The sequence below is a fragment of the Myotis daubentonii genome, chromosome 5 (genome assembly GCF_963259705.1).
Source record: "Myotis daubentonii chromosome 5, mMyoDau2.1, whole genome shotgun sequence".
Classification (NCBI taxonomy): Eukaryota; Metazoa; Chordata; class Mammalia; order Chiroptera; family Vespertilionidae; genus Myotis; species Myotis daubentonii.
This window is the reverse complement of record NC_081844.1, coordinates 55,226,506-55,253,867: the sequence shown is the minus strand read 5'-3', so window position 1 is coordinate 55,253,867 and position 27,362 is coordinate 55,226,506. Positions and strand designations below refer to the sequence as shown.

Here is a 27,362-nt window from a genome sequence, read left to right as displayed (position 1 = left end):
AACATGTTAACAGTCTCACTGTTCTAATCTTTGAATTTCATTTTAAAAATAAAATGCAAGGAGATAACAGGGTACTTATTCACCTCAGCAGGAACCAGCTCCCTGGGCCTCCAAGGGCCTGCTGCAGAGGGTGGGGGAAATGCCAATCCTGGGGCTGGGGCTCCTGGAAACCACGAGGCTGGCCTCAGTGGCTCAGCGGCCACAATGGTGATCTCCGGGCGCCTAGCAGACAGAAGCCTCAGTGAGATTTTGCAAGTTGGTAACAGGCTATTGTCTATTTGCAAATGTTCAAAGCTTCATGAAAACAACCACCACCCAAACAAGTTACATAAGAACTACCGCAGTCACAGAAATGACCTGTACAGTCTCTAACAGTACACCCAGGCAGGCTTCAAGGGATCAAATGGCAGCCGTCCTCTATGAGTGTGGGCACAAAAAGTTAGAGATGTACCCTAAGCACACCTAGCTCTGCCTTGGTTGATAAGAATATGGACTAGGTAAGGTCCATACAAGCTCTTCATTCCAGGGCTCTGCTATCTAGCCTATAGACAAACATAAATATACCATAAGTAGAAAAGTGCATGGATCAAACAGAATTGTTTAGTTTTCTGTTATTATAAAGTATAAACTCAAAAATGATACCATATAAATAGAATACCTTCTTCCTCCTCACTCCACATCTGTCCCAATTCCAAGTTATCTTTAAGTACATATTTAGAGTTCACATGTTCATTTCTAGACCCTGATGTGTGTGTCTGTGTTCCTTGTCTGTTTTGTACACGAATTTGATGATTATTCTTTAACACTGAGGAGCCATAGTAATTTAAGCGTGGCTTCTTTCATAATTTTCTTAACCTGATTATACAGTTTCATGTTTAAATCTTACCTTCAACCTGACTTCCTAACAAATACCAACTCTGAGCTGATCAATCACCTCTCTGAGCCTCAAGTTTCTGTTCTAACAAATAATGACGAGGATACCTGCTCTTCCTTTTTCTAGCACTCTATGCCAAATAAAAACAAAACCAAAAAGCACTATCATTATCAAAACTGTGTATAGCCCGGCTGGTGGCTGAGCATCAACCTATGAACTGGGAGGGAAGAGTTCAATTCCTGGTCAGGGCACATGCCCGGATTGCGGGCTCATTCCCTAGTGTGGGATGTGCAGGAGGCAGCCGATCAATGACTCTCTCTCATCATTGGCGTTTCTCTCTCTCTCCCTCTCTGAAATCAATAAACACCCCCCAACCCCATGTATAGACATACTCTCATGCTAGCTTGTGAAACGGCGGAACCTGCTTATTAATTACATTTGAATGGCAGTACCTAAGAACCTCTGCTTATAGCTTTTGTTTAACTAAATAATGAGTTAATAATTAATAAATTTTAACCACTCTACATGCATTAATCCGTATAACAACCTTATGAGTGAGGTCTGGTTTGTACTGCTTTAATGATGGGGATATTGAAGCGAAGAAGGGTTACATAGCTTGCCAAGGTCACATGGTGAGAAAGTAAAGTCATGCTTTGAACTTGCATAATGTCTCACTCTAAAGTCCTTGTTCTTCATTCCCAGGTACCATACCCTAGGAAATCTGAAAGCATGGAAGCTGTTTTATAAAAATCTATCCATTTATCCACCTGCTAATCTTTCCATCCATTCAGCCCTCTGTCTATTTGTCCTTCTTTTTGTGTATTCAGTGACCTTCTTCCCTTTCTCCAGCCAACCATTCTAGCCACTTATGCATTCAGCTATCTATCCAGCCTGCCTGCCTGCCTGCCTCTTTTCCTTTCTTTATCCTTCCACTCAATTTCCTATCCTGTCATTCATCATTTATCTATGCAACATGTACTAAGTAGCTATGAGGTACAAAGCACTCCTTTGAAGCAGTTCCGATAATGCTTTATATATAGTAGTTGCTTAATAAACATTTTCAAATTGATGTCAGTAAATAATTAGTCTCAAAAGAACACTTTTAGGCTTGTATTGCTTCTCCTCTCAAGCAAAGTCTCTATCATTCAAGCTTATAGATTAATTCAGGAAATGTATTGATGAGGCAGAATGTTGTAATACACTGCTTATGAAAGAGAAATATTTAACGTGCTAACTGACAAAATTTTTATTTCATTATGAGCAGAATATATGCCATCTATTATAAATATAACCATACCTCCTATCTCGATGAAGCTCACTCTGTATAGAAGTCCGAGAAGCTATAAAAGAAAGAATACATTGATGTAGTACAAAATTAGTATATTCAATAAAGGTTTAAATTTTTATAGGGTATATTATTGAAAAAATAGCTTATACTTGATATCATATAGAATTATGGATTTTTTGAAGGATTAAAAATAACTTTCATTTATTTTTTGCAAATCTTTAAATCACATCTTATATTTCTTTTATAATTAGAAATAAATTATAGTTATTAAAAACCAGTATCTAATGATATATTTCTATCTAATGATATACTGAATTATAGATACAGATATAGAGACATAGGATAGTGCCTTAAAGAGAATGTTTTGATGAGGATAGAAGAAAGAAAGAAAGAAAGAAAGAAAGAAAGAAAGAAAGAAAGAAAGAAGAAAGAAAGAAAAAATTAAAGGTATTTTATACCTGAATTAGGTTTAGAGGGAATGATATCTAAGAGGAACATGGAGAAAAAGCAGAATGTATGTATTTTAACAACCACAGTAGAAAAGCAAATCAAAATGATCTTTTCATATGGTATCAAGTTAAGTATAGCACATATTTGAATTCATAAGATAGCATAGATTTCAAAAACCCTCCAAAGCACATTCTGGAGTTCTGAAAATAAGTAAATGAATGAACAGAGGGGGAAAAAAGATAGCTATAAACAGAAATTTCATGACAAGAGCATTATAATTACATGAAGTAACAATGGGCAGACAACTTTGTTACATGTCAATTCTGATCTATGACTATACCTTTATAAAGTTTTTTTTTTAATAACTATTGTAAAGAGAATAAAGGTGGTTAAATTTTCATCAATTTTCTAACTTTTCTGGAGTTTTATAGTCTGTTTTAGTACCTAAATTAAAAAATAATGAATACTGTCCAAATCACTTTTATAAACATATTTATTATAGTATATATTATCATATATGCAGCACTAACTTTTTCCTCAAGCCTCAATCTCAAAAAGCTAGATCATTTAAAAATTTTCCAAATTTTATTTTAAAATTAAATTAAGTCTTAATCAGATGATCTGGACAATATGTCACATATAGGGTCACATAGTACACATATGTGCAATCCAGAATTATATCCCTATTTTCAAAGAGCACATTCTAAAGATATCTTTTTTTTTAATCTTCCTACACTATCAGGTATATCAAAATGATTTGTGCATAAACAGGAATTTGTTTCAGATATTAACTATTTCTGCCAGTTGCCCTCCTATCTCTCCAATATGCTGATTTTTTTTTTAATTCTTCTGATTTGTAAAGGTTGAAGGTATGAATCTTAGCTTTTTCCTCTTATTAACTTCTGGTTCTCTCTGAACAAGGAGACTGACAAAGCTGGGAAGACAGGGTAGAGGTGGCTGTGACAGCTGAATCTGTTCTGGGCTGGCAAAGCAAACCCAACATCTGAAACCAAAACTCTTGGATATCAAGTTGGAGGATGTCTTGTATTCATATCATCAACTGGTTTGACTTCAATTTTTATCAAAAGTTAAACCAAGCTGAGGTGCATTTTGTCTATTGCAACGAAAGGACAGAGAGGCTAGAGCTCTGAGTGGTGGGTCTGATTGGTAAGGCTGGTTTCATTAAGTAAGTGGCTCATTAAGTGTGCTACAATCACATCACCATCACCACTAAAGCCAGAATCAGCAGGCACAGCACTTGTACATGACATCATATTATTCGTCACAAACATACCTCTCCCACGGGGCATTTTTGCTGTGCACTATTCATGAGTGCTAAGGGAAAAAAGAAGGGTTATAGAAGAAGAAAGGGAGAAAAAAGAGTGAACCCAGTTGCTTATGCTCTAAAAGGAATTTGAGAGCAAGACTGTCTCACCATGCCACTCTGCATACTTCTACAGAAAGGAAAAGTTGATGAACCATAGTTTCAGGGAGTAAAGAAGTGTGCTGTGGCAAAGACATGTCTGTACAGACCAGACATCCACACTCATAACTGCAGTAAAAAATTAAAAAAAAATCTGCCTATAGTTTTTAACAACAGTGCAAAAAATATCCCTAAAAACCATTCTGCAAAATCAATTTGCGACTTCAATAGGAATCAATATTAAAGTATACATAATACTTACAAGGAAATTCAGTATTCAATTTACATCATTTTAAATCAGTTGCTTGTTACTTGATTCAGCCCTTGCACACCATAGGCCATTAGTAAGAGGCCCCCCCTGGTTAGCAGAGTGGCATTCCCACTCTGGAAGTAGCCAAATGAGGGCGAGAAGGTCTCCCAAACATAACTCACAGATCTCTGCATCCTTTCAGAAGCACTGCCTTCTCCTTTCCTGCTCTGATTTTTTTCACATTCACTCATTTGTGAAATTTCTTTTCCCTCTTGATCCCCATAGAATGACTGGCTCTTTTTGTAAGTATTGAACAAGTTTAGCAGCTAGAAACACTTTAGATGTTCACGGCAGGTTTTCGTGTAGTATTTCACACTCTTCCGGCAAATTTCTTAACCACCCACTTAATCCATTCTCACTTTCCCAGATTAAAGAGATTTGATGTAGTTGTTGCCAGGAAAACTGAATTTGCCACCAAAGCCCATACAGACAGGGCTCTTAACCCCTGCCACAAACTGCTGTTAGTCTCTTGTACATTTTGGATTAAACCACAGTATAAAGGCAATATGTTCAATTAAAGCTGTTGTATCATTTTGAAACTTTTCTAACTCATATAGTTAAATTCTAAGTACAAAACAAGTTAATATTCAGCTGTTCATAAAATATTGAGACCTGGATTTGCAATATTAGTACTAATAAAGACTCTGCCTATGCTCCATCAGGATCATAAGCATGAAAGGACCCTCAGTGATCATCCTACTCCAACCTTACAGATGAGGAGACTGAGACATGGAGAGGTTAAATGGATTATCCCAGGGCCTACAGCCCATTACAGGAAGGGCTGGGGGCAGTTTGTTCCCTGAAGCTGTTTAACTCCTTGTGGAGCCAGGAGAGCTGGATGCTTCTCCTGATTCTCAATAATTCAAAAATATCGATAAAATGATGGTCAGAAGAAATAAACACACAGAAGGATCATCTATACATATATAAAAGCCTAAGCAACCATCCGACCAGTAGCTATGATGCGCAATGACCACCAGGGGGCAGATGCTCAACACAGGAGCTGCCAAGCAACAGCAACTTCGCAGAGTGCCCTCTCACACTCTGGGACCGCTTGGGAGATGTGGGACTGCTGGTTTCAGCCTGATCCCCACAAACCAGGCAGAGGGACCCCATCTGCTGGAAGGACCCTGCTCACTCAGCAGACGTCCTTCGAGCCCTGGCGCCACTCCAGGTACATCCAGCCAGGGAAGGACCATGGGAGGTTGGCTGCAGGGCATGTCCAGCTCATCTCGCCCAGTCCCGCCCCATGGGCCACCTTCTAATTAATTTCCTTTCAATGAGCATGGACCCACGCACTGGGCCTCTAGTTACATTATAAGCTTCCTTGCTATAATCCTTACCAATGAAAATCACAATAATAAAAAATAACTAACTACATTTGCTTGAGACAGGGTATGAACTAGATGCCTGTGACATGGTAACAAGAACATCCATGCAATGGAAAAGCTCATGGCCTCAGAGTCTCAGGAAATCTAGGTTCACATCTAAGCTCTACCTTGTGGAGCCATTTAACCTCTCAGTGTCCCTACCATGTATAAAATGAGGTTAACACCTAGAATGTAGATCATTATTTTATAATGTATAAGAACAGTTCCTGACTTACAGTAGGCAATGAATATTAGCTATTTCTGAATTTCAGAGAATAATTTTTCTTTTAAAAAGTTAACGAAAGGGAAAGCATGAAATCCTAGATATATCCAGTTAGAATATTTTATGATCTTTACCCAAAATATTTAGGAGTCATAAAAACAAATGAAAAAAGAAAGACCTAAGGGCTTGATTGAAATCATACTCATCATGAAAGAATTTAAAATACAACCAGCTAAGGAACATTGCCTTAAAAATGTGATAGTTTTTCTCCTTGGCAGGGTTAGATGATTATGTTTGGGATAATAAAGCAAACATTTCAATGGACTGAGTAAATAAAAAATTTCTTATAGAATGGGCAAAAGGGTGCCATAATTATTCTTCATTCTGTATTTACATGGCATCATGTGAGAATCTGTTTGTCTTTTTATTTAACACTAGAGGCCCAGTGCACAAAAATTTGTGCACTCTGGGGGTGGTCCCTCAGCCCGGCCTATGCCCTCTTACAGTCTGAGACCCCTGGGAGGATGTCCACCTGCTGGCTTAGGCCCGTTCCCTGGGGGATCAGGCCCAAGCTGGCAGTCAGACATTCCTCTGGCAGCCCGGCAGCCCTCGGGGGATGTCCACTTGCCAGCGGGGAGCAGACCTAAGCTGCAGTCGGACATCCTTAGTGCTGCTGAGGAGGCAGGAGAGGCTCCCACCACCACCGCTGTACTGGCAGCTGTCAGCCTGGCTTGTGGCTGAGCAGAGCTCCCCCTGTGGGAGTGCACTGATCTCCAGGGTGCAGCTCCTGCATTGACCGTCTTCCCCCTGGTGGTCAGTGTGTGTCATAGTGACCAGTCATTCCCAGTCATTCTGCTGTTAGGGTCAGTTTGCATATTACCCTTTTATTATATAGGATAGAGGCCTGGTGCATGGGTGGGGGTCAGCTGGTTTGCCCTGAAGGGTGTCCCGGATCAGGGTGGGGGTCCCGCTTGGGTGCCTGGCCAGCCTGGGTGAGGGCCTGATGGCTGTTTTCAGCTGGTCACACCCCCTTCAGGGTGGGGGTCCCCACTGGGGTGCCTGGACAGCCTGGGTGAGGGGCTGATGGCTGTATGCAGGCTGGTTAAGCAACCCCCCCAGTGGGAACCCTCACCCCCTAAAGGTTTGGCCAGCCTGGGTGAGGGGCTGATGGCTGTTTTCAGGCTGGCCACACCACCTTTAGGGTGGGGGGGGGGTCCCCACTGGGGTGCCTGGCCAGTCTGGGTGAGGGGTTGAGGGCCATTTTCAGGCTGGCCAAGCCCCCCCGGTGACGGAAGCTCCCAGTGTCTCCTTTTTTTCTTTCTTTCTTTTTTTATTCTGGGATTTATTTACCTTCTATAATTGAAACTTTGTAACCTTGAGAGGAGCTCAGAGCTGGCCAGGGAGGGTGGGAGGGAAGCTTGGCTTCCTCCATCACCAGGGGCAACCCAAGCCTCCTGCTCGCTCCAGCTCCATGGCCACGGCCCGCTGAAAGCAGGTATCTGGGGTTTATTTACCTTCTATAATTGAAACTTTGTTGCTTTGAGTGGAGCTCAGAGCCGGGGCCACGGCAGGCGGGAAGCTCGGCTTCCTCCATCATTGGGGCAACCAAGCCTCCTGCTTGCTCCAGCTCTGTGGCTGCTGGTCGCTATCTTGGTTGGGTTAATTTGCATATAGTCGCTCTGACTGGCTAGTGGGCGTGGCTTAAGGCATAGCGAAGGTACAGCCAATTTGCATGTTTGTCTTTTATTAGTGTAGATCAGCAATACATACAACCAACAAATATTTCTTTAGCATATACTAACTAACACATAAGAATTAAAGACAAATGTGTTAATTTTTTTAAAAAGGTTCTTCAAAGCAAGAGTTTTCCCATTTTTTCACTTCCTCCTTCCTTTCTGCCGGGGTTGCTTCACCAATTTCCTCTTCACTCTGGCTGCAGTTTGATCTCTCACTGGATTCCTTCCCTGCTGCCTACAGAGGCCTCCAACTTCCTCTTCCTAAACAGTCTGTGAACATGTTCAGATCTCCTCTCTGCTTGACCCTCATGCCTTCTCAAGCTACAACCCTTTCTTCTCCTATTTACCACCATATTTCATAGAAGACTAGCCTGCCCCAGCTGTCCCAGCTTCTACATATTCCATTCATTGTTCAAATCAAAGTGTGGCTTCCAACTTCAATCATCTATTTAAACTGCTCTCTCAAAGGTCACCACTGACCTCCTGAGTGCCACATATAATGACGTATTCTCAGCCACCTTGTGCCTGACCTTCCTGCAGCATTAAGAGATATTTGTGGTCCACTCATTCTTTTCGAACCTCACTTCCTTTGACCTCTAATACACAGCCTTCTCCTAGTCCCCCTCCCTCTCTCCCTCCTTCCCTCCCTTCCTCCTTTCCTTTCTTTTTTTGTTAATCTTCATCTTAGGATATTTTACCACTGATTTTTAGAGAGAGTGAAAAAGAGGGGAAGAGACACAGAGAGAGAAACATTAATGTGAGACAGACACATCTCACATTGATTGGATGCCTCCAGCACGCGACCAGGCCAGGGATTGAGCCTGGAACCAAAGTATGTGCCTTTGACCAGAAACGAAACCTTCAGTCGGTGGGCCAACACTCTATCCACTGAGCCAAACTGGCTAGGCTCTCCTAGTTTTTCTATTATCCTGACCACTCTTTTTCAGCCTCGTTTTGCCCATTCTTTATTAAGTACCTTCTCCTCAAGCCCTGCATGGCACACAGCCTCAGGGTAAGCAAGATCCATCCTGAGGGATCAGTGGGAAGTCAGGTACAGATTACAATCCCCAACAAAGAAGTCCTGAAACCCAAGAGAGAGAAAAGTAAAAAGCCAGAGGACAAAGGCAGGAGCCAGAGGACAGGACTCAGTGAAAGGAGGCCTCTCCTCAGCAGGACTGGGGTTTTGGGTCATGCACCTTTGCCCTACAGCACCTTTAAAGCACAGCTTAGTCCCAAATACCATACTTCCTAAGATTCTGTCCTCTGTCATCTGCTGCATCCTTCACACATTCTCTCTAAATGGTTCGCTATTGCCAGGATTTTGCCTATAACCTTGATTACCCCAAAATTGTATCTCCAGGAAGAAATTTTTATTTAAATTTTTTATTGTTTAAAGTATTACATAAGTCTCCTTTCCCCACCATTGACCTCTCCTCAGCCACCCCCACCCCCAACCCCTGCAGGAAGAAATTCTTGCCTAAATTCCAGACCTATTTAAATGATCTTTCTCCCCTTTTCTCTCCCCATTCTCTCCCCAAGGGCTCTAAGGCATGTAAAGCTGTCATGAATTTTTTATTTTCATGTTTGAACTCCCTTCAACATAAACTGTGGCAGCCCCACATTTTTATAATTCACCACCAACAATAAAAATGAAATGTGGAGCAACATGGGGAACTGTGGAATTTCTTTCTGTATTGCCACCTTACAAACTATTCACTGCAATGAGTTCAAATGCATAGTCTTCACAACCTGTGGATATCCTAAATTCATACTGAATACTACAAATGATGTTTCTAAAAATAGTATACATTTTCCTTAGAGTGCTGATCTCAGCTCAAATAATGTGAAGAACATCTAAAATCCTTGTCTTATCTCTTTTTATAATGAGTAAGCCATGTTCTATTTGGAAAAGGGATCTTTGCTCAGCCTTTATTAAAAAGAATGTTAAGCCTGGCTGGCTTGGCTCAGTGGTTGAGCGTCAACCTATGAACCAGGAGGTCAGGTTCAATTCCCGGTCAGGGCACATGTCCGGGTTGTGGGCTGGATCCCCAGTGTGGGGTGTGCAGGAGGCAGCCAATCAATGATTCTCTTTCATCATTCATATTTCTATCTCTCTTTCCTTCTCCCTTCTTCTCTGAAATCAATAAAAATCTATCTTAAAAAATAATGTTAAAATCCTACATACCAAGAGCATGTTTCAACGCTTTAACCAAGAGGTAAAGTTAGTAAGTATGACTCTACCATTCTGGAGAAATTCCATTAAGTCACTTCTACCTGTATGTGGAAGTATGAGCCAATCTCCATAGGCATTTTTACAGATAAATAAAAATACTGTGAAAGCAAATAAAAAAGGACAGGGCTTGTTTGGTATTTTTCAAATCCATCGGATGTCTCTACCTTTAGAAAATGGTTATATAAAATTTATATTAGATCATAGAAACTAGGTAGATAATCCAGATTATTTTTAACAGCTTAGTTCTATAAGGGAAAAATGTTCTGAGGAACTGGCTTATCAATGAATAAAAGTTGAAAAGAAAGTTGAAAAACTAGCTGCATGTCTGAAATGGCTTATTACTCCTTAGGACAGTGATGGCGAACCTTTTGAGCTCGGCGTGTCAGCATTTTGAAAAACCCTAACTTAACTCTGGTGCCGAAATTTTTTGATATTTGCAACCATAGTAAAACAAAGACTTATATTTTTGATATTTATTTTATATATTTAAATGCCATTTAACAAAGAAAAGTCAACCAAAAAAATGAGTTCGCTTGTCACCTCTGACACGCGTGTCATAGGTTCACCATCACTGCCTTAGGAGAAGCTCTTCTTGTTGGATTCTTTGTAAGATTCATCAAACACAATCACTTGCTAGAAATCTAAACCATCATTTAAAATTATTAGAGAGGAAAATGTAGAGCAGGAAAAAACAAACTTACATCTCTTGATTACCGCTCGAATGGATGACAAGGGTCCTTGGCTAGAAAAAGAAAGAAAACTTATTACACATTCATTAATCCTTTTGAAGAAGAATCATTGATCGTGCCAGGCCATTTCTGGACTCAATATGGTGCCAAGTAGCAAGTTTGATACATTAATTACTGGTCTATTCTTTTTACAAAACACAAATTAAAAAACATTTAAAAATTGCCTTTGATATTTAAAATGTTTTATGGGAGGCGAGGAGGCTGATGAAGTACATCTGCAGTATAAATAAAATTTTGCCGTGAAGTTGCTTTTATAGCTACCTACATATTGTCTCTTCCAGTGAACTTCTTTATTTTATTTTATTTTTTCCAGTGAACTTCTTGAAGTTAGGTGGCAATTACCTGGTGCTCAAATTTTTTTTTTAACCCTGCCCTCCATCTCCTCGTGTTTGACCTTGGAATTCTTATCTTCTCAGGTCAAAACAGATTATTTAAAGTCAATTTGACCTAAGCACCAATAGTATTTCACCCTAAGATTAGAATTAAAACATCACCACCTAAAAATAAAAGTCTGCTTTGATTTTTGTTCAATAGCTGGTTAGTCATGACTGCCTCTGACTGTGCAACCTTGGGGAGGTCACAGACCTCTTCCAAGCTTCTGTTTACTCATTTGTCAAAACCCTCTAGAACTGCAAAGGTTATGCTATTAGTTTTCCAGGTTGTTTATCTGTATTCATACCAGGTGGACTAACTGTTTTTGAATCATTTAGAAAAATATGCAAACATGAAAGTTTAATGCTATGATTTAGAAAAAAAAGTTCTTATTTATGAAATTCTTCAGTTTTTTCAGAATAGTTTTTTAAAATTTATACTTATTTTTGAATTTATACTCTTTTAAAATTTCCACTTGTGTAACCTGTATAAATATGCTTGCTGTATCTTAGATAACTACAATAGAAAGACACAATAATATACCAGTCCATTTTATGGAAGAGATACTTTAAAAATATACTATTCTGCCACACAAGAAAAAAAGAAAAGTTCTATAATACCACAAAGATAGGACAATAATATAAAAACGTGTTTTCAGTAATACTGATTTTTAAAAAATGTCTTGAAAGCTTTCTGTAAACAATTACTTGAAAAAAAAAACACCCAGTATAAGGTAATATATAAAAGAGGTAATAGCACTAAAACCCAAATAGGTCGACTGAAGGCTTCAGGAAAAACTTCTTGGTAAAAAACTGGAGTGAATTTGTATGTTAATATTGTGTCTATTGACTTAGGCACAGTAATTAAAAGAATCAAAATCAGTATTTAGAAGCAAGGGAAAAAAAGCCACAGTACCATCTGTGCACAGGCAAGACATAGGGATGTTATTGAATATCTACATCATACTCTCCTTGCTCATTAACACTTATTTGGTGTGATATTATTATTATTATTTTTTTAAAATATATTTTATTGATTTTTTACAGAGAGGAGGGGAGAGGGATAGAGAGTCAGAAACATCGATGAGAGAGAAACATCGATCAGCTGCCTCCTGCACGCCCCCCACTGGGGATGTGCCCGCAACCAAGGTACATGCCCTCGACCAGAATCAAACCTGGGACCCCTGAGTCCGCAGGCCGACGCTCTATCCACTGAGCCAAACCGGTCAGGGCTTGGTGTGATATTACTATTACTTAAAAATACCTTTGTTGCCTTTGTAAAGAAGAAAGGTGTATTGACTGAAGTAAAACATGGGGGGGGGGAGGGGTATTTGGGTCAAATTGCCCCTCCCCCCAAATATATGTTGAAGCCTTAACTTCCAGTACCTCAGAATGTGAACTTATTTGGAAATGGGATCATTACAAATGTAATTAGTTAAGATGAGGTTATACTGGAGTAGGTGGGCCCCTAATCTAACATATCTGGTGTCCTTATAAGAAGGTCATGTGAAGACAGAGACACACAGGGAAAGTGCTGTGTGACAACAAAGGCAGTCTTGAGTGACACAGCTGTAAGCCAAGGAATGCCAGAGTGCTGACAAATCACCAGAAGGTAGGAGGAGGTGAGGAAGGATTCAACTATGGATTTCAGAGGAAGCATAGCCCTGCCAACATCTTGATTTCAGACTTACAGCTTCCAGAACTGAGAGACAATAAATTTCTGTTATTTTAAGTCACTCAGTTTGTGGCACTTTGTTACAGCAGCCCTAAGAAACTAACACAGGGGGAGACAGGTGCTGAGTAGATGTGATAATCAGTTGAGCTGCACACTTTGTGCAATTTTCTGTATGTTATACTTCAATAAAAAGTTGGGGGTGGGGAGGGAATCTTGGCCCCAAATAGAATTTTGACTGAGTTCAGTCCAAGTTCTACAGTCCTCAAGATTTGCAGTGTCATATTTAGACTAGATCTATAAACCAACCAATGAACCAACTGATCAATGAACCAACTGACCACCCACCCAACCAATATTTTATGTCTAAAATGGCATTTCCCAAACTCTAAAACAGGGGTCCTCAAACTTTTTAAACAGGGGGCCAGTTCACTGTCCCTCAGACCACTGGAGGGCCGGACTATAGTTTAAAAAAAATCTATGAACAAATTCCTATGCACACTGCACATATCTTATTTTGAAGTGAAAAAACAAAACGGGAACAAATACAATATTTGTATTTGCATGTGGCCCGCGGGCCGTAGTTTGAGGACCCCTGCTCTAAAAGTTTAAAGTTCTCCTTTAGAGGTTAATGGGTTTTCTGAGAGGAACAAATGAAAAAGAAGGCCTGTGGTCAAGTACATTCCCATGAGAAGTAGTTTTGGGAGATGCTGGCTGTGCAGTGCATACCATTTCTGTATCTCAAATGCAAAAACTGAGGTTTAAAGATGTTCTGCAGAGCAAGGACTAGAGGTGAAGTTACCACTCTATTGTCTGAGAAATCCTCATGGGAGTCCTCCCTCAGCATAAACTCAGGCTCATGTCTTAGCTGAAAACCTCCAAGGAGGGCCACCCTGGAGGTAGACATGGCCCCATGACCACTGATCAAAGGAGGGACAGCAGAGCCTGCTGGTTCAGAGAGCTAGTTCTGGAATCCAACTATCCATATTCCCTTCTGGTGCCTCCACTTGATGGCTAGTGTGACTTTGTGCAAATTACTTAGTTTCTCTAAGGCATCTTGTTTCCTCATGTGTAAAAGCATGAGGTTGTTATAAAGAGGGAGAGTCCATTAAGGCATTTTACACAGTGCCTGGAACAAAGTGTGTGTTCAATAAATGTGAGACACAATTATCATTTGTTCATAATCTTTAGGGGCAACACAAAACATCGGACAATACTTACAAACCTTGGCAGGTTCCCCCTTAGGGGTCTGATATCATGCAGATAGTAGGCCTAAGAGTTCACTGTATTTTTCTATATATAAGACGCCCCCCACACTTTTCCAAGCCCAAATTAAGAAATCAATATTTTAAACATTTTGCTGGTTTCCCTCTTAAGGCCTTCTTCATTTTTGACACCTTAAGGAGTTGTTCTTCCTGTTTTCTCTACTGTCTGATTATACACTCAGTGGGAGGAGGTCCAAATTGTCTCTGCAGCTCTATTTCCATGCTCTTTTGCATAGCTGATTACATTCAGTTTGAATTTTGCAGAACAAGACAATTGCTTACCAGTATTTATCATATATATATATATATATATATATATATATATATATATATATATATTATTGATTTTTTACAGAGAGGAAGGGAGAGAGATAGAGAGTTAGAAACATCGATGAGAGAGAAACATCGATCAGCTGCCTCCTGCACATTTTCCACTGGGGATATGCCCGCAACCCAGGTACATGCCCTTGACCGGAATCGAACCTGGGACCTTTCAGTCTGCAGGCCGACGCTCTATCCACTGAGCCAAACCGGTTTCGGCTATCTTTTTATTTTTTGACATCATTATGGGCTCAGAACACTCCAGTCCCTGTTGCATCTGCACACTCTCCACCTCCACCTCCAATTAAGGCATCAGCTGACATCAGTAACAATAAGGCTTGTGATTAGAGGAAGCCTCTTTGACAAGGTATGGGCAGCTATGCATCCGTGGGACTCCCTCCTTGACTTCCATGTATAAGATGCCCCTCAATTTTCAGTCTAATGATTTTAGAAAATAATAGTCTTATACACAGAAGAAAAATACAGCATGTTTTTTAAAGATTTTTCCTTCCTTTGCCCTGGTGGGGTAGCTTACTTAGTTGGAACATCATCCCATGCACCAAAAGGTTGTGGGTTTGATCCCGTCAGGGTGCATACAGGAGGCAACCACACAGTTTTTCTCTCATATCAATGTTTCTCTCTCTCTCTCTCTCTCTCTCTCTCTCTCTCTCTCTCTCTCTCTCCCTCCCTCCCTCCCCCTCTCCCCCTCTCCCCTTCCTATCTCTCTAAAAACAATAAAAACATATCCTTGGGTGAGGATTAAAAAAATAATTTTGTTTTCTTTGAGATTGCTATCCTCTGGTTTCTGCTGTTCAGATGGAACCTGAGCCTAAGTCCCTTCATGATAAAACAAAGGACTGCAAGACTGCATCTTCACTCCATCTAAATTTATAAGCCTATGTCCTGGCCATTGGCAGAGTTAATCCAAATCTTTTGCCTTTGGTTCTTAAAATATATAGATATAGATATATAGATATATAGATATATAGATGTATATATATATATTTTGCCCTAGCCGGTTTGGCTCAGTGGCTGAGCATCGGCCTGTGGATGAAAGGGACCCAGGTTTGATTCCATTCAAGGGCACGTACCTTAGTTGCAGGCTCCTCCCCGGGCCCTGGTAGGGGTGTGTGCAGGAGGCAACCAATTGATGTGTCTCTCTCACATCAATGCTTCTCTCTCACATCGATGTTTCTCTCTTCCACTCTCTCTAAAAAAAAGATCAATGGAAAAATATCCTTGGGTGAAGATTACAACAAAAAACCCCACACAAATAAACAAACAAACAAACAATATATATATATATTTTAAATTGAAGTTGACATACAGTATTATGTTAGTTTCAGGTGTACAGTCCCGTGATTAGACATTTACATAACTTATGAAGTGATTACCCTGATACCTACACTCTAAGCCTCATTTTTTTTCATGATAAAATGGATTGTGTATTGGGCACACATAATAATAAACTTATCATCATCCTCATTGTTGAAAAATCATCATTAGAAATTAATTTCATTTGGTAAAGACACTTTAAAAATGCAGTTTTCATTCTTGAAAATACCTTCTTAATAACTAAGGTTATGTGCAAAGGTAGTTAGAGAATGGTCCTACAGCACAGCCTGAGAAGGGCTTATCAAAAGGGTAGGATGAAAGGCTAAAATGGGAGTCTAAACAGATAGAGAGCCCCCCAAATCTTGGAAAAAGATAAATCATTAGGCAATGAGACCAGAGACAATTCTCTTTTGATCCCAGCTTTTGGTTCTTCTCCTCAGGTTCTGAAAGCCATTTCCCCTCACCCTTCATTTCCCTTTTGGAAGGGTCTTTGACCCTCACACCTCAGCATTAGTTTTCTATCCCACCGAGAACAAGGACACCTCATAACAGCAGCAGCAGTCCTTAAAAGGCAGAAGGCAGGCTTCCGGTCAAGGTGGCTGTATGGGTAAACCCAGTACTCTGGTGCTCAAAACCTCCCACAACCATAACCGAACTACAGAACAACCATCATTCAGAACTGCCCAAAATTTAGCTAACAGAAGCTCTACAACCAAGGATGTAAAGGAGAAGCCACATCAAGGAGGTCCCAGAGCCAGTGTACCTGGTGGACAACTTCAGATCATGCAGAAGTACCACCCAACCACCTCCATGAGCAACACTCCAAGGGTGTACTTATTGGGTACCTGAACCCCACCGAAGTGAGTTCTGCTCCTGGGGTCTGCCCTGCATAGCAGATCCTTCACAGTGGTCATGGCCAGTCCTCCGAGCCAATTAGCCTGGAGGTAAATACCACCCATTGATGTGCCAAATGCAATCAAAGCTCAACTACAACAGGAGAATGCACCTGGAGTGCCCAGTGCGAGTGAATGGGGAGGCTGTGCCACTGGACCCTACAGGACACCTACTACAAAGCCGTTCTACCAAGCCCCAGAGACATAGCAGCTTTATCTAATACATACAAACACAGGGAGGAAGCCAAAATGAGGAGACAAAGAAACATGTCCCAAATGAAAGAACAGAGAACAAAACTCCAGAAAAAGATAAGCTATCTGCCAGATACAGAGTTCAAAACAAGTAACTTTCTTTTTTTTAAAAAAATATATTTTTTATTGATTAAGATATTACATATGTGTCCTTATCCCCACGTTACCCCCTACCCCCACCCCCGCTCATGCCCTCACCCCCCCCTCCCGTTGTCCGTGTCCATTGGTTAGGCCTATATGCTTGCATATAAGTCCTTTGGTTGATCTTTCCCCCTTACCTCCACCCTCCCCTACCTTCCCTCCAAGGCCCAACAGTCCAATCAATGCCTCTCCGTCTCTGGATCAGTCCTTGTTCATCAGTTTATGTCGTTCATTATATTCCACAAATGAGTGAGATCCTGTGGTATTTATCCGCTCTCCAGTTCCATCCATGCTGTGGCAAATGGCAAGAGTTCCTTTTTCTTCTTCCTCTTCTTAAAGAATACCTTTCAGCATTTCATATAATGCTGGTTTGGTGGTGATGAACTCCTTTAGCTTTTTCTTATCTGTGAAGTTCTTTATCTGACCTCCTATTCTGAATGATAGCTTTGCTGGATAAAGTAATCTTGGTTGTAGGTTCTTGCTATTCATCACTTTGAATATTTCTTGCCACTCCCTTCTGGCCTGCATGGTTTCTGTTGAGAAATCAGCTGACAGTCAAATGGGTACTCCCTTGTAGGTAACTGACTGTCTTTCTCTTGCTGCTTTTAAGATTCTCTCTTTGTCTTTTGCTCTTGGCATTTTAATGATGATGTGTCTTGGTATGGTCCTCTTTGGGTTCCTTTTGTTTGGGGTTTTCTGCGCTTCCTGGACTTGTAAGTCTATTTCTTTCACCAGGTAGGGGAAGTTTTCTGTCATTATTTCTTCAAATAGGTTTTCAATATCTTGCCCTCTCTCTTCTTCTGGTATCCCTATAATTCTGATGTTGGTACGCTTGAAGTTGTCCCAGAGGCTCCTTACACTATCTTCATATTTTTGGAATCTTTTTTCTTTTTTCTTTTTCGGTTGGGTATTTTTTTTTCTTTGTATTTCAAATCTTTGACTTGATTCTTGGGATCCTCTTGTCTGCTGTTGGATCTCTGTATATTATTCTTTATTTCAGTCAGTGTATGCTTAATTTCTAGTTGGTCCTTTTTCATATTCTCGAGGGTCTCACTAGATTTCTTGAGGGTCTCACTAAATTTATCGGCGGTTTCCATAAAATTCTTGAAAAACCTTATAAACGTGGTTTTGAACTCTATATCCAGTCATTTGCTTCCCTCCATTTCTGTCATTTGTGACCTGTTTCTTTGTCTCCGCATTTTTTTTATGCTTCCCTGTGTTGGTAGAGTGGTTTTGCGTGCTAGGTGTCCTGTAGGGCCCAGTGGCTCAGCCTCCCCAGTTACCTGAGGTGGACACTCTTGGTGCACCCCCTTGTGGGCTTTGTGCACAGGATTGTTGTAGTTATGCCTTGATTGTTGTAGCATCACTGGGAGGAATTGACCTCCAGGCCAATTGGCAGTGAGAATCGGCTGTGTCTGCAGTGGGAGAACTTCTGTGCTGAAGGCACTCTTCTGGGGCAAGACTTGCTTCAGTGGGGCTTTGGTGCTCACTGAGTCTGCCCCCTGGGTGTGTCCCTTATGGATGTGAGGAGTTGTAATCCGGATGGTCCCCCTCTGACCACTGGGTACACTGGCTCTTGGAGGTTACCCAGCAGGAGCTATGAAGAGAACTGCAGATTCCCCTACCTTTTTTGGAGTTTGGAGGTGCCCTGATGAGGCCCAGCTGTGAAGCAATGCAAGCTGCTGTGGGGCCTTGGGCCTTCTCTTGGAAGTTCTGGGTCTTTCTGGCCCAGCTGCAGTTTCTTAGGTAATTTTCAGGTTGCAAAGGGCCAGGGCATTCATATGCAAAAGCCTCTGCCACAGCCCGGTGGGGTGGGGTCTCAGGGAATCAAAGGGCGGAGCAAGGAACTATGGCGGATTCTCAGCCCTGCCCTAAGGGGCCGCGTGTGTCTCAGTGTCCTGATAATTTAATTGCTGCAAGCACCTCTGGGGGAAAGCTGCCCTCGAGTTCCGAGTTCTGCCCGCTGCCAAGCAGTCCAGTTTTTCCCCATATGAGCCCTGGGTCCCCAGAGACTTCCCGGAACCGGAGTTCAGAGCAGTCGGGAGCTTGTGACTCCCTCCCGATTCAAAAAGACAGCCGCGTCCTCAGGTACCAGCCCCTTTCCGCGCACTCTCGAGCCTCCGTACCTTTGCACTTTACTTCCGCAGCTCCTGACCCTCAATGTGCTTTTCTCTTTCCTTCTAGTTGTAGAATTTCCACTCTGCCAGCCTTCCTGTAAGTTCTGGATGATGTCCGTTTTGTCTTTTTATTGTGTTTTGAAGTTGTTGTAGGAGGCAGCAATTTGGTGTTTCCCTATGCCGCCATCTTAGTTTCTCCACAAGTAACTTTCTTATCGATGGCAACTAAATGGTGTTTGTAGCATTTTTATCATACAGTAGATTCCATCCATTCACTGTACTTTTCTAACTCAGATGTCCTACATGCAAGTACTTGTTTTTAATGTTGTCTGTCTTCTGTGCTGTTCCTGTAAGTTTGCTATTAAACTACATTAAACTATCCTATATAATAAAAGGCTAATATGGAACAACTGGTCGCTATGATGCGCACTAACCACCAGGGGGCAGATGTTCAATGCAGAAGTTGTCCCCTGGTAGTCAGTGCAGCGGCAGTGGGCTCCCACCACTGCACCTCTGTGGCAGTGCTAAGGATTTCTGACTGATGGACATCTTCCGAGGGCTTCCAGACTGCAAGAGGGCATAGGTTGGACTGAGGGCTGCCTCCCCCAGTGCATGAATTTCATGCACTGGGCCTCTAGTAATATAATACTGATACTTATGGCAAATTAAAAAAAAATTAAGCCAATTTTTAAAGTCCTCTCATCATGTTCAGATTCTGTACCATAAAATATTTTAGATCATAGGTAAAGAACAAGTCTCCTAAAAACAACTGACTCATCCATTACACCTATTTAACAATGACTTTTAAAGGGTGTAAAAGATGTTCTTAAAAAACTTAAAAAAAGGAATAGGCCACATAGACCTTTCTCTAAACCCGTCATTTCAAAAACTATATGCAGCAGAGCACCTACCAAAAAAGGTTGACAGATCCCTTTGGTCACTTCCTTATGCACGTTCAGGGAAAACCTGGTTCAGGGAAAATTCCTGCAACACACATGAAACTGTGTATCAGGGGACACCACCTAGCAAGAAAAATTAGGACACAGAAAACTTGCTGGAAATCCAAAGAGTCGGACTTCCAAAATGGCGACCAGCAGGAAGGTAGGGAGGGAAAGAGTGTGAGAGCGCAAGGAAGTGATAGAGGAGTGTGTGGACGCGTGTGGTGTGTGTGTATGAGCTAGGGACAGTTAGATTCTGCAGGCCTTCTAAGGGGCTGCTAAACCAGGCAGTCTTAGGCGGCGGAGTCCTGCTCCCTGCACGGACACTCCTGGGTGGCTAGCACAGGCACAGCGACCACGCCATCTTGGGAAACAGAGCTTCTTGAGACTAGGTTCCTGGCCTCAGCACCACCCAGTCTGATCTCAGACGCAAACCAGGACCCTGCAGCCACTGGGGACAGAGACCTGTGACCACAGCTACAGACCTGCGGACACCAAAAGTTCAGAAATCCCCGCGGCAGATCCCTGAGTAACAGAGCCCATCCCCCCTTCCCGCAGGCTTGTGGGCAGCGCCAGAGTAACTAACTGATAGACCCACCCCTTGCCGGGGCCTCAGCGCTCCAGGAACTTTAGCCTGGAAGTGCGCGAGCACCTTGGAACTGATCCTACGCGCACTGCCAGCTTCTGAGCCCTGGGCTGGGAGCAGTCGCACGAACCCCAGGAACTGAGCCTAGGCGCACTGCCGGCTTCTGAGCCCTGGGCTGGGAGCAAACGCGCGAACCCCAGGAACTGAGCCTACGTGCACTGCCGGCTTCTGAGCCCTGGGCTGGGAGTAATCGTGCGAACACCAGAAATTTATCCCGCGTATCACAGGCCCAGGGACCCTGATTCTCTGGGCAGGAGGCAGCACTAAGCACCAGTGACTTGACTGTGTTTCTTTTCACCTGCGCCTGAGATCCTGATTTCCTGTGCATTCATACTAAGAGCCAGTAACTCCAATTCCTAGTGCAAGGGCACACAGGGACCCTAATTCTCAAGGCAAGGTCGCGTGAAGCAACAGAGACTCTGATACTGGATTCTGGGGAACTCTGACTCCTGGCGCACGCTAGGGGGCTCTGGTTTTCAACACGCTTCAGGGGGGTCTCTGTTTCAGCACGGTGCAGGCAGGGTCCCTGATTCGAAGGGCGTGTGCGAGGCCACATTGAGCGCTGACAACACTGACTCCGAGCGAGCCTGGTTCCCACCAACCCACAACGACCACACATCTTAGTGTCAGAGCTCTTCAGTGACACTAGGGCGGTGGGAGGCTCCCACTGCACACGGCCCAGGCCCACGCAACTCGACGATTGAACCATAGGGAGATAATCAGAATGAAGAGACGAAACAACACCCAGAGGAAAGACAAAGAGGAGTCACCAAGAAAGGACATTAATGAAGTTGAAGCATGCAACATGACAGAAAAAGAATTCAGAATAATGGTTGTACAATTCATTCACCGGCTGGATTAGAAAATCAACAACCTATGCAAGAATCAGGAAGAAATGAAAAGTGATATAGCTACAATCAAAAACACCATGGAAAGTTTCAATAGCAGACTAGAAGAAGCAGAGGACCGAAATAGTGAATTAGAAGATAAGGCAGAGAAACAAGCTCAATCTGAATAGCAACTGGAGAAAAAAATTAAAAAGCAGGAGGAGAGCCTAAGGGAGCTTCGGGACAACATGAAACGAAGTAACATACACATAATAGGGCTGCAAGAAGGACAAGAAGAGCAGCAAGGATTGGAAAATCTATTTGAAGAAATAATGTCAGAAAACTTCCCAGATCTGGGGAAGAAAAAAGTTACACAAGTACCGAGAGTCCCAGGCAAGATGAACCCCAGAAGAACCACACCAAGACACGTCATAATAACAATGGCAAATGTACAAGACAAAGACAGAATCTTAAAGGCTGCAAGAGAGAAACAGAGAGTTACCTACAAAGGATCCCCCATCAGATTATCAAATGATTTCTCAACAGAAACACATCAGGCCAGAAAAGAATGGACAGAAATTTACAAAGTGATGCAAAGCAAAGGGCTGAATCCAAGAATACTCTATCCAGCAAGGCTATCATTCAAAATTGAAGGGGAAATAAGAAGCTTCACAGACAAAAAAAGGCTAAGGGAGTTTATCACCACCAAGCCAGCAATGCAAGAAATGCTAAAGGGACTGATGTAAAAAGAACTAAAAAGCCCAGAAAGAAAACAGACACACAAAAAAAATAGAAATGGCTACAAACAAGTACCTTTCAATAATAACTTTAAATGTAAATGGACTAAATGGTCCAATCAAAAGACATCAAGTGGCTGAATGGATAAAAAAACATGACCCATATATTTGCTGTCTACAAGAGACCCACCTCATTAGAAGGGACTCACACAGACTGAAAGTGAAGGGATGGAAAAATATCTTTCAGGCAAATGGAAATGAAAAAAAAGCTGGGGTAGCAATACTTATATCAGACAAAATAGACCTCAAAGTGAAGGCCATAACAAGAGATAAGAAAGGCCACTTCATAATACTAAAGGGATCAATACAACAAGAGGATATAACCCTGATAAACATATATGCACCCAATGCAGGAGCACCCACATACATAAGAAAACTCCTGGAAGATATCAGGGGAGAGATCAACAACAATGCAATCATAGTAGGGGACTTTAATACACCACTGACATCACTGGATAAATCCGCTAGACAAAAACTCAGCAAAGAAACAGCAATCCTAAATGACTCACTAGATCAGATGGACTTAATTGACATCTTCAGAACACTTCACCCCAAAACCACAAAATATACGTTCTTCTCAAATGCTCATGGGACATCTTCAAAAATAGGCCACATATTGGGTCACAAACAAAGTCTCCCCAAATTCAAGAAGATTGAAATCATACCAAGCATCTTTTCAGACCACAAGGCCATAATATTAGAAGTAAACTACAATAAAAACAACTCAAAATACTCAAACACTTGGAAGCTGAATAGCACGTTATTAAATATTGATTGGGTTACCAATGAGATCAAAGAAGAAATTAAAAACATCCTGGAAACTAATGACAATGAAAACACAACAATCCAAAACCTTTGGGACGCAATGAAACCAGTCCTGAGAGGGAAGTTTATAGCTCTACAGGCCTATCTCAACAAACAAGAAAAAATGGTAGTAAATCATCTAAATCTACAGCTCAAAGAATTAGAAAGAGAGCAACAAGAAAAGCCCAGAGTGAGCAGAAGGAAGGAGATAATAAAGATTAGAGCAGAAATAAATGACATAGAGACCAAAAAAACAATACAGAAAATCAATAAAACAAAGAGCTGGTTCTTTGAAAGGATAAACAAGATTGACAAACCTCTAGCCAGGCTCACCAAGAAGCAAAGAGAAAGGACCCAAATCAACAAAATCAGAAATGATAGAGGCGAAATAACAACGGATCCCACAGAAATACAAATGATTGTTAAAAAATACTATGGACAACTCTACTCCAACAAACTAGACAACCTGGAGGAAATGAACATATTCCTAGAAAAATACAACATTCCAAAACTCAATCAGGAAGAATCTAAAAATCTCAATAGGCCAATAACTATGGAAGAAATTGAAGCAGTCATCAAAAAGCTTCCAGCAAACAAAAGCCCAGGACCAGACGGCTTCACAGGGGAGTTTTACCAAACATTCAAGGAAGAACTAAAACCTATCCTCCTCAGACTACTACAAAAAATCCAAGAGGAAGGAACACTTCCAAGCTCATTCTATGAAGCCAGCATCACCCTAATACCAAAACCAGGTAAAGACAACACAATGAAAGAGAATTACAGGCCAATATCCCTCATGAACATAGATGCCAAAATCCTCAACAAAATCTTAGCAAATCAGATCCAGCAGTACATCAGAAAGATCATACCCCACGACCAAGTAGGGTTTATCCCAGGGATGCAAGGATGGTACAATATCCGCAAATCAATAAACGTGATACATCACATAAACAAATTGAAAGAAAAAAACCACATAGTCATATCAATTGATGCAGAAAAACCGTTTGACAAAATTCAACACCCATTTTTGATAAAAACTCTCAGCAAGGTGGGAATTGAAGGATCATACCTCAACATAATAAAAGCCATATATGACAAACCCACAGCCAACATCATACTCAATGGACAAAAACTAACACCATTTCCCCTAAGAACAGGAATAAGATAGGGATGCCCACTCTCACCACTCCTGTTCGACATAGTACTGGAAGTGTTAGCCATTGCAATTAGACAAGAAGAAGAAATAAAAGGCATCCAAATTGGAAAAGAAGAAGTAAAACTGTCCTTATTTGCAGATGACATGATATTATACTTAAAAAACCCTAAAGACTCCATCAATAAACTATTAGACTTAATAAAAGAATTCGGCAATGTAGCAGGATACAAAATTAATGCCAAGAAATCTATGGCATTTCTGTACACCAATAGTGAATGTGCAGAAAGAGAGACTAAAAAAGCAATCCCATTTACCACTGCACCAAAAAAATTAAGCTACCTAGGAATAAACTTAACTAAAGAGGTAAAAGACCTCTTCTCAGAAAACTACAGGATGTTGAAAAAAGAGCTAGAGGAAGACATAAAGAGATGGAAGAACATACCATGTTCTTGGATTGGTAGAATCAACATCATTAAAATGTCCATACTGCCCAAAGCAATCTATAAATTCAACGCACTTCCCATTAAAATACCAATGGCATATTTCACAGACCTAGAACGTACTCTCCAAAAATTCATCTGGAATAAAAAACGACCCCGAATAGCTGCAGCGATCCTGAGAAAGAACAAAGTAGGTGGGATCTCAATACCAGATATCAAGCTGTATTAAAAAGCCACTGTTCTCAAAACTGCCTGGTACTGGCACAAGAACAGACATATAGATCAATGGAATAGAATAGAGAACCCAGAAATCAGCCCCAACCAATACGCTCAATTAATATTTGACAAAGGAGGCAAGAACATACAATGGAGTCAAGGCAGTCTCTTCAATAAATGGTGTTGGGAAAATTGGACAGATACATGCAAGAAAATGAAACTAGACCACCAACTTACACCATACACAAAAATAAACTCAAAATGGATAAAGGACTTAAATATATGACGGGAAACCACAAAAATACTAGAAGAATCCAAAGGCAACAAAATCTCAGACATATGCCGAAGCAACTTCTTCACCAATACAGCTCCTAAGGCATTGGAAACTAAAGAGAAAATAAACAAATGGGACTACATAAAAATAAAAAGCTTCTGCACAGCAAAAGAAACCATCAACAAAACAACAAGAAAGCCCACTGCGTGGGAAAACATATTTGCCAATGTCATATCTGATAAGGGCCTAATCTCCAAAATTCATAGGGAACTCATACAACTTAACAAAAGGAAGATAAACAATCCAATCAAAAATTGGGCAAAGGACCTAAATAGACACCTTTCAAAAGAGGACATTCAGAAAGCCAAGAGACATATGAAAACATGCTCAAAGTCACTAATCATCCGAGAGATGCAAATCAAAACAACAATGAGGTACCATCTCACACCTGTCAGACTGGCTATCATCAACAAGTCAACAAACAACAAGTGCTGGAGAGGATGTGGAGAAAAAGGAACACTTGTGCACTGCTGGTGGGAATGCAGACTGGTGCAGCCACTATGGAAGACAGTATGGAGTTTCCTCAAAAAACTGAAAATGGAACTCCCATTTGACCCTGTGATCCCACTTCTAGGAATATATCCCAAGAAACCAGAAACACCAATCAGAAAGGATATATGCACCCCTATGTTCATAGCAGCACAATTCACCATAGCTAAGATCTAGAAATAGCCTAAGTGCCCATCTGTAGATGAATGGATTAGAAAACTGTGGTACATCTACACAATGGAATACTATGCTGCTATAAAATAGAAGGAACTCTTACCATTTGCAACAGCATGGATGGAACTGGAGAGCATTATGCTAAGTGAAATAAGCCAGTCAATGAAGGAAAAATACCACATGATGTCACTCATTTCTGGATAATAAAGACCATTATAAACTTATGAACAAAAATAGATACAGAAGCAGAGCTGCCTCGAACAGACTGTCAAACTACAGCAGGAAGGCTGGGGAGGGTGGGAGGGCAGGAGGGGGGTGGGTAAGAGATCAACCAAAGGACTTGTATGCATGCATATAAGCATAACCAATGGACATAAGACACTGGGGGGTAGGGGAGGTCAGGGGATTGTCAAGGGCGGGGGGAAAAAAAGGAGACATATGTAATACTCTTGTAATACTTTAAGCAATAAAAAATAAATAAATAAAATTAAAAAAAAGTAAAAAAAAAAAAAGAAAAAGAAATCCAAAGAGTCACTTGGTCATATTGCAGAAGGAAAATTTAAAGGCAAATATTTCCTTCATCACAGTCGATATACAGAGTCCTAATGCCTATATAATAAGCAGCAAACACCAAGTAAAAGCCCTCTGCTCTGTCCAAGGGTGAAAAAAATATTCAGGGAGAAAAGAGCTCTAATAACACAGTAGTTTATCACCTACTTGGAAAAAAAAAATCTGCTTTATGGTGTTAGTTCGATTTTTACTAAACATTTTCAAGTATTCCAATATCTTTTTATCAGATCACATAATATATTTTTCTCTTGGTTCTATTACACAAAAGGACAGAAGATCGTGGGATGTAGAGAGTGGTAATGATACCACGTCTTATACTTGTTGCTGTAAACTCAGAGACCTACCTGGTAATACTTTTCTGATGTCCAAGTTATGGTGAATAGCTCTTAATTCTAACATTTCTGGCTATAGCTTTTAGTCCTCTTTTTATTTTGTTACTGCATAAACAAACCTACCTTTAAAAATAACCTAACATCAATTCTATTTCTTTATAGATAAGTAACTGGCAGTATCTATTATTTGAGTTTTAAGTCATATTAAAGATCTGGGAGGAGTGGGTAGGAAGAATGAAAGGAGGAAAAGGAGGAATTAGATTCCATACACAACCTAATAAGTCTATAAGAGTAAAATGAGGGGATTAATTATTTAACGGAGATACAATTAACACAGACCAATATTTTTGGTCTTTGTTTTGACATCGTTCCTAACTCACTTTGAATCACTTAGTATTAAAACTTAGAAAAGAGAATAACATAGCTTAGGTGCCTGGTATCTCCTGATGATGTGGCAATCAAGACCAGAACCCAAATTCAAAAATTTCAGAAGCAGCTAATATTTGGAGGTAGGTACCAACAAAATATATTATAAACAAAGTGGTTAGAGAAGAAGTCTTAACCTGAGCATGTGGCAGTTTTCAAATGAGACAAAATTCATCTCACCTAACCAGTA

The 27,362-nt window shown here is 41.0% G+C and overlaps 1 protein-coding gene across 9 annotated transcripts in view; it reads right to left on the bottom strand.

Annotated features, from left to right (window-relative positions):
- SH3D19 (SH3 domain containing 19) overlaps window positions 1-27,362 on the bottom strand; it is a 186,178-nt gene that overhangs the window by 62,365 nt on the left and 96,451 nt on the right. For 5 of the 9 annotated variants that reach the window (XM_059697862.1, XM_059697859.1, XM_059697864.1 and 2 more), the window contains 4 exons: window positions 10,609-10,649; window positions 3,907-3,947; window positions 2,172-2,214; window positions 84-222 (listed from right to left, as the gene is read on the bottom strand). In XM_059697862.1, the coding sequence (XP_059553845.1) occupies window positions 84-222; window positions 2,172-2,214; window positions 3,907-3,922 (198 nt within the window). In that variant the 5' untranslated portion in view covers window positions 3,923-3,947; window positions 10,609-10,649. The remainder of the gene's footprint in view (window positions 1-83; window positions 223-2,171; window positions 2,215-3,906; window positions 3,948-10,608; window positions 10,650-27,362) is intronic. The other 4 variants (XM_059697858.1, XM_059697857.1, XM_059697866.1 and 1 more) reach the window with 2 other exon arrangements.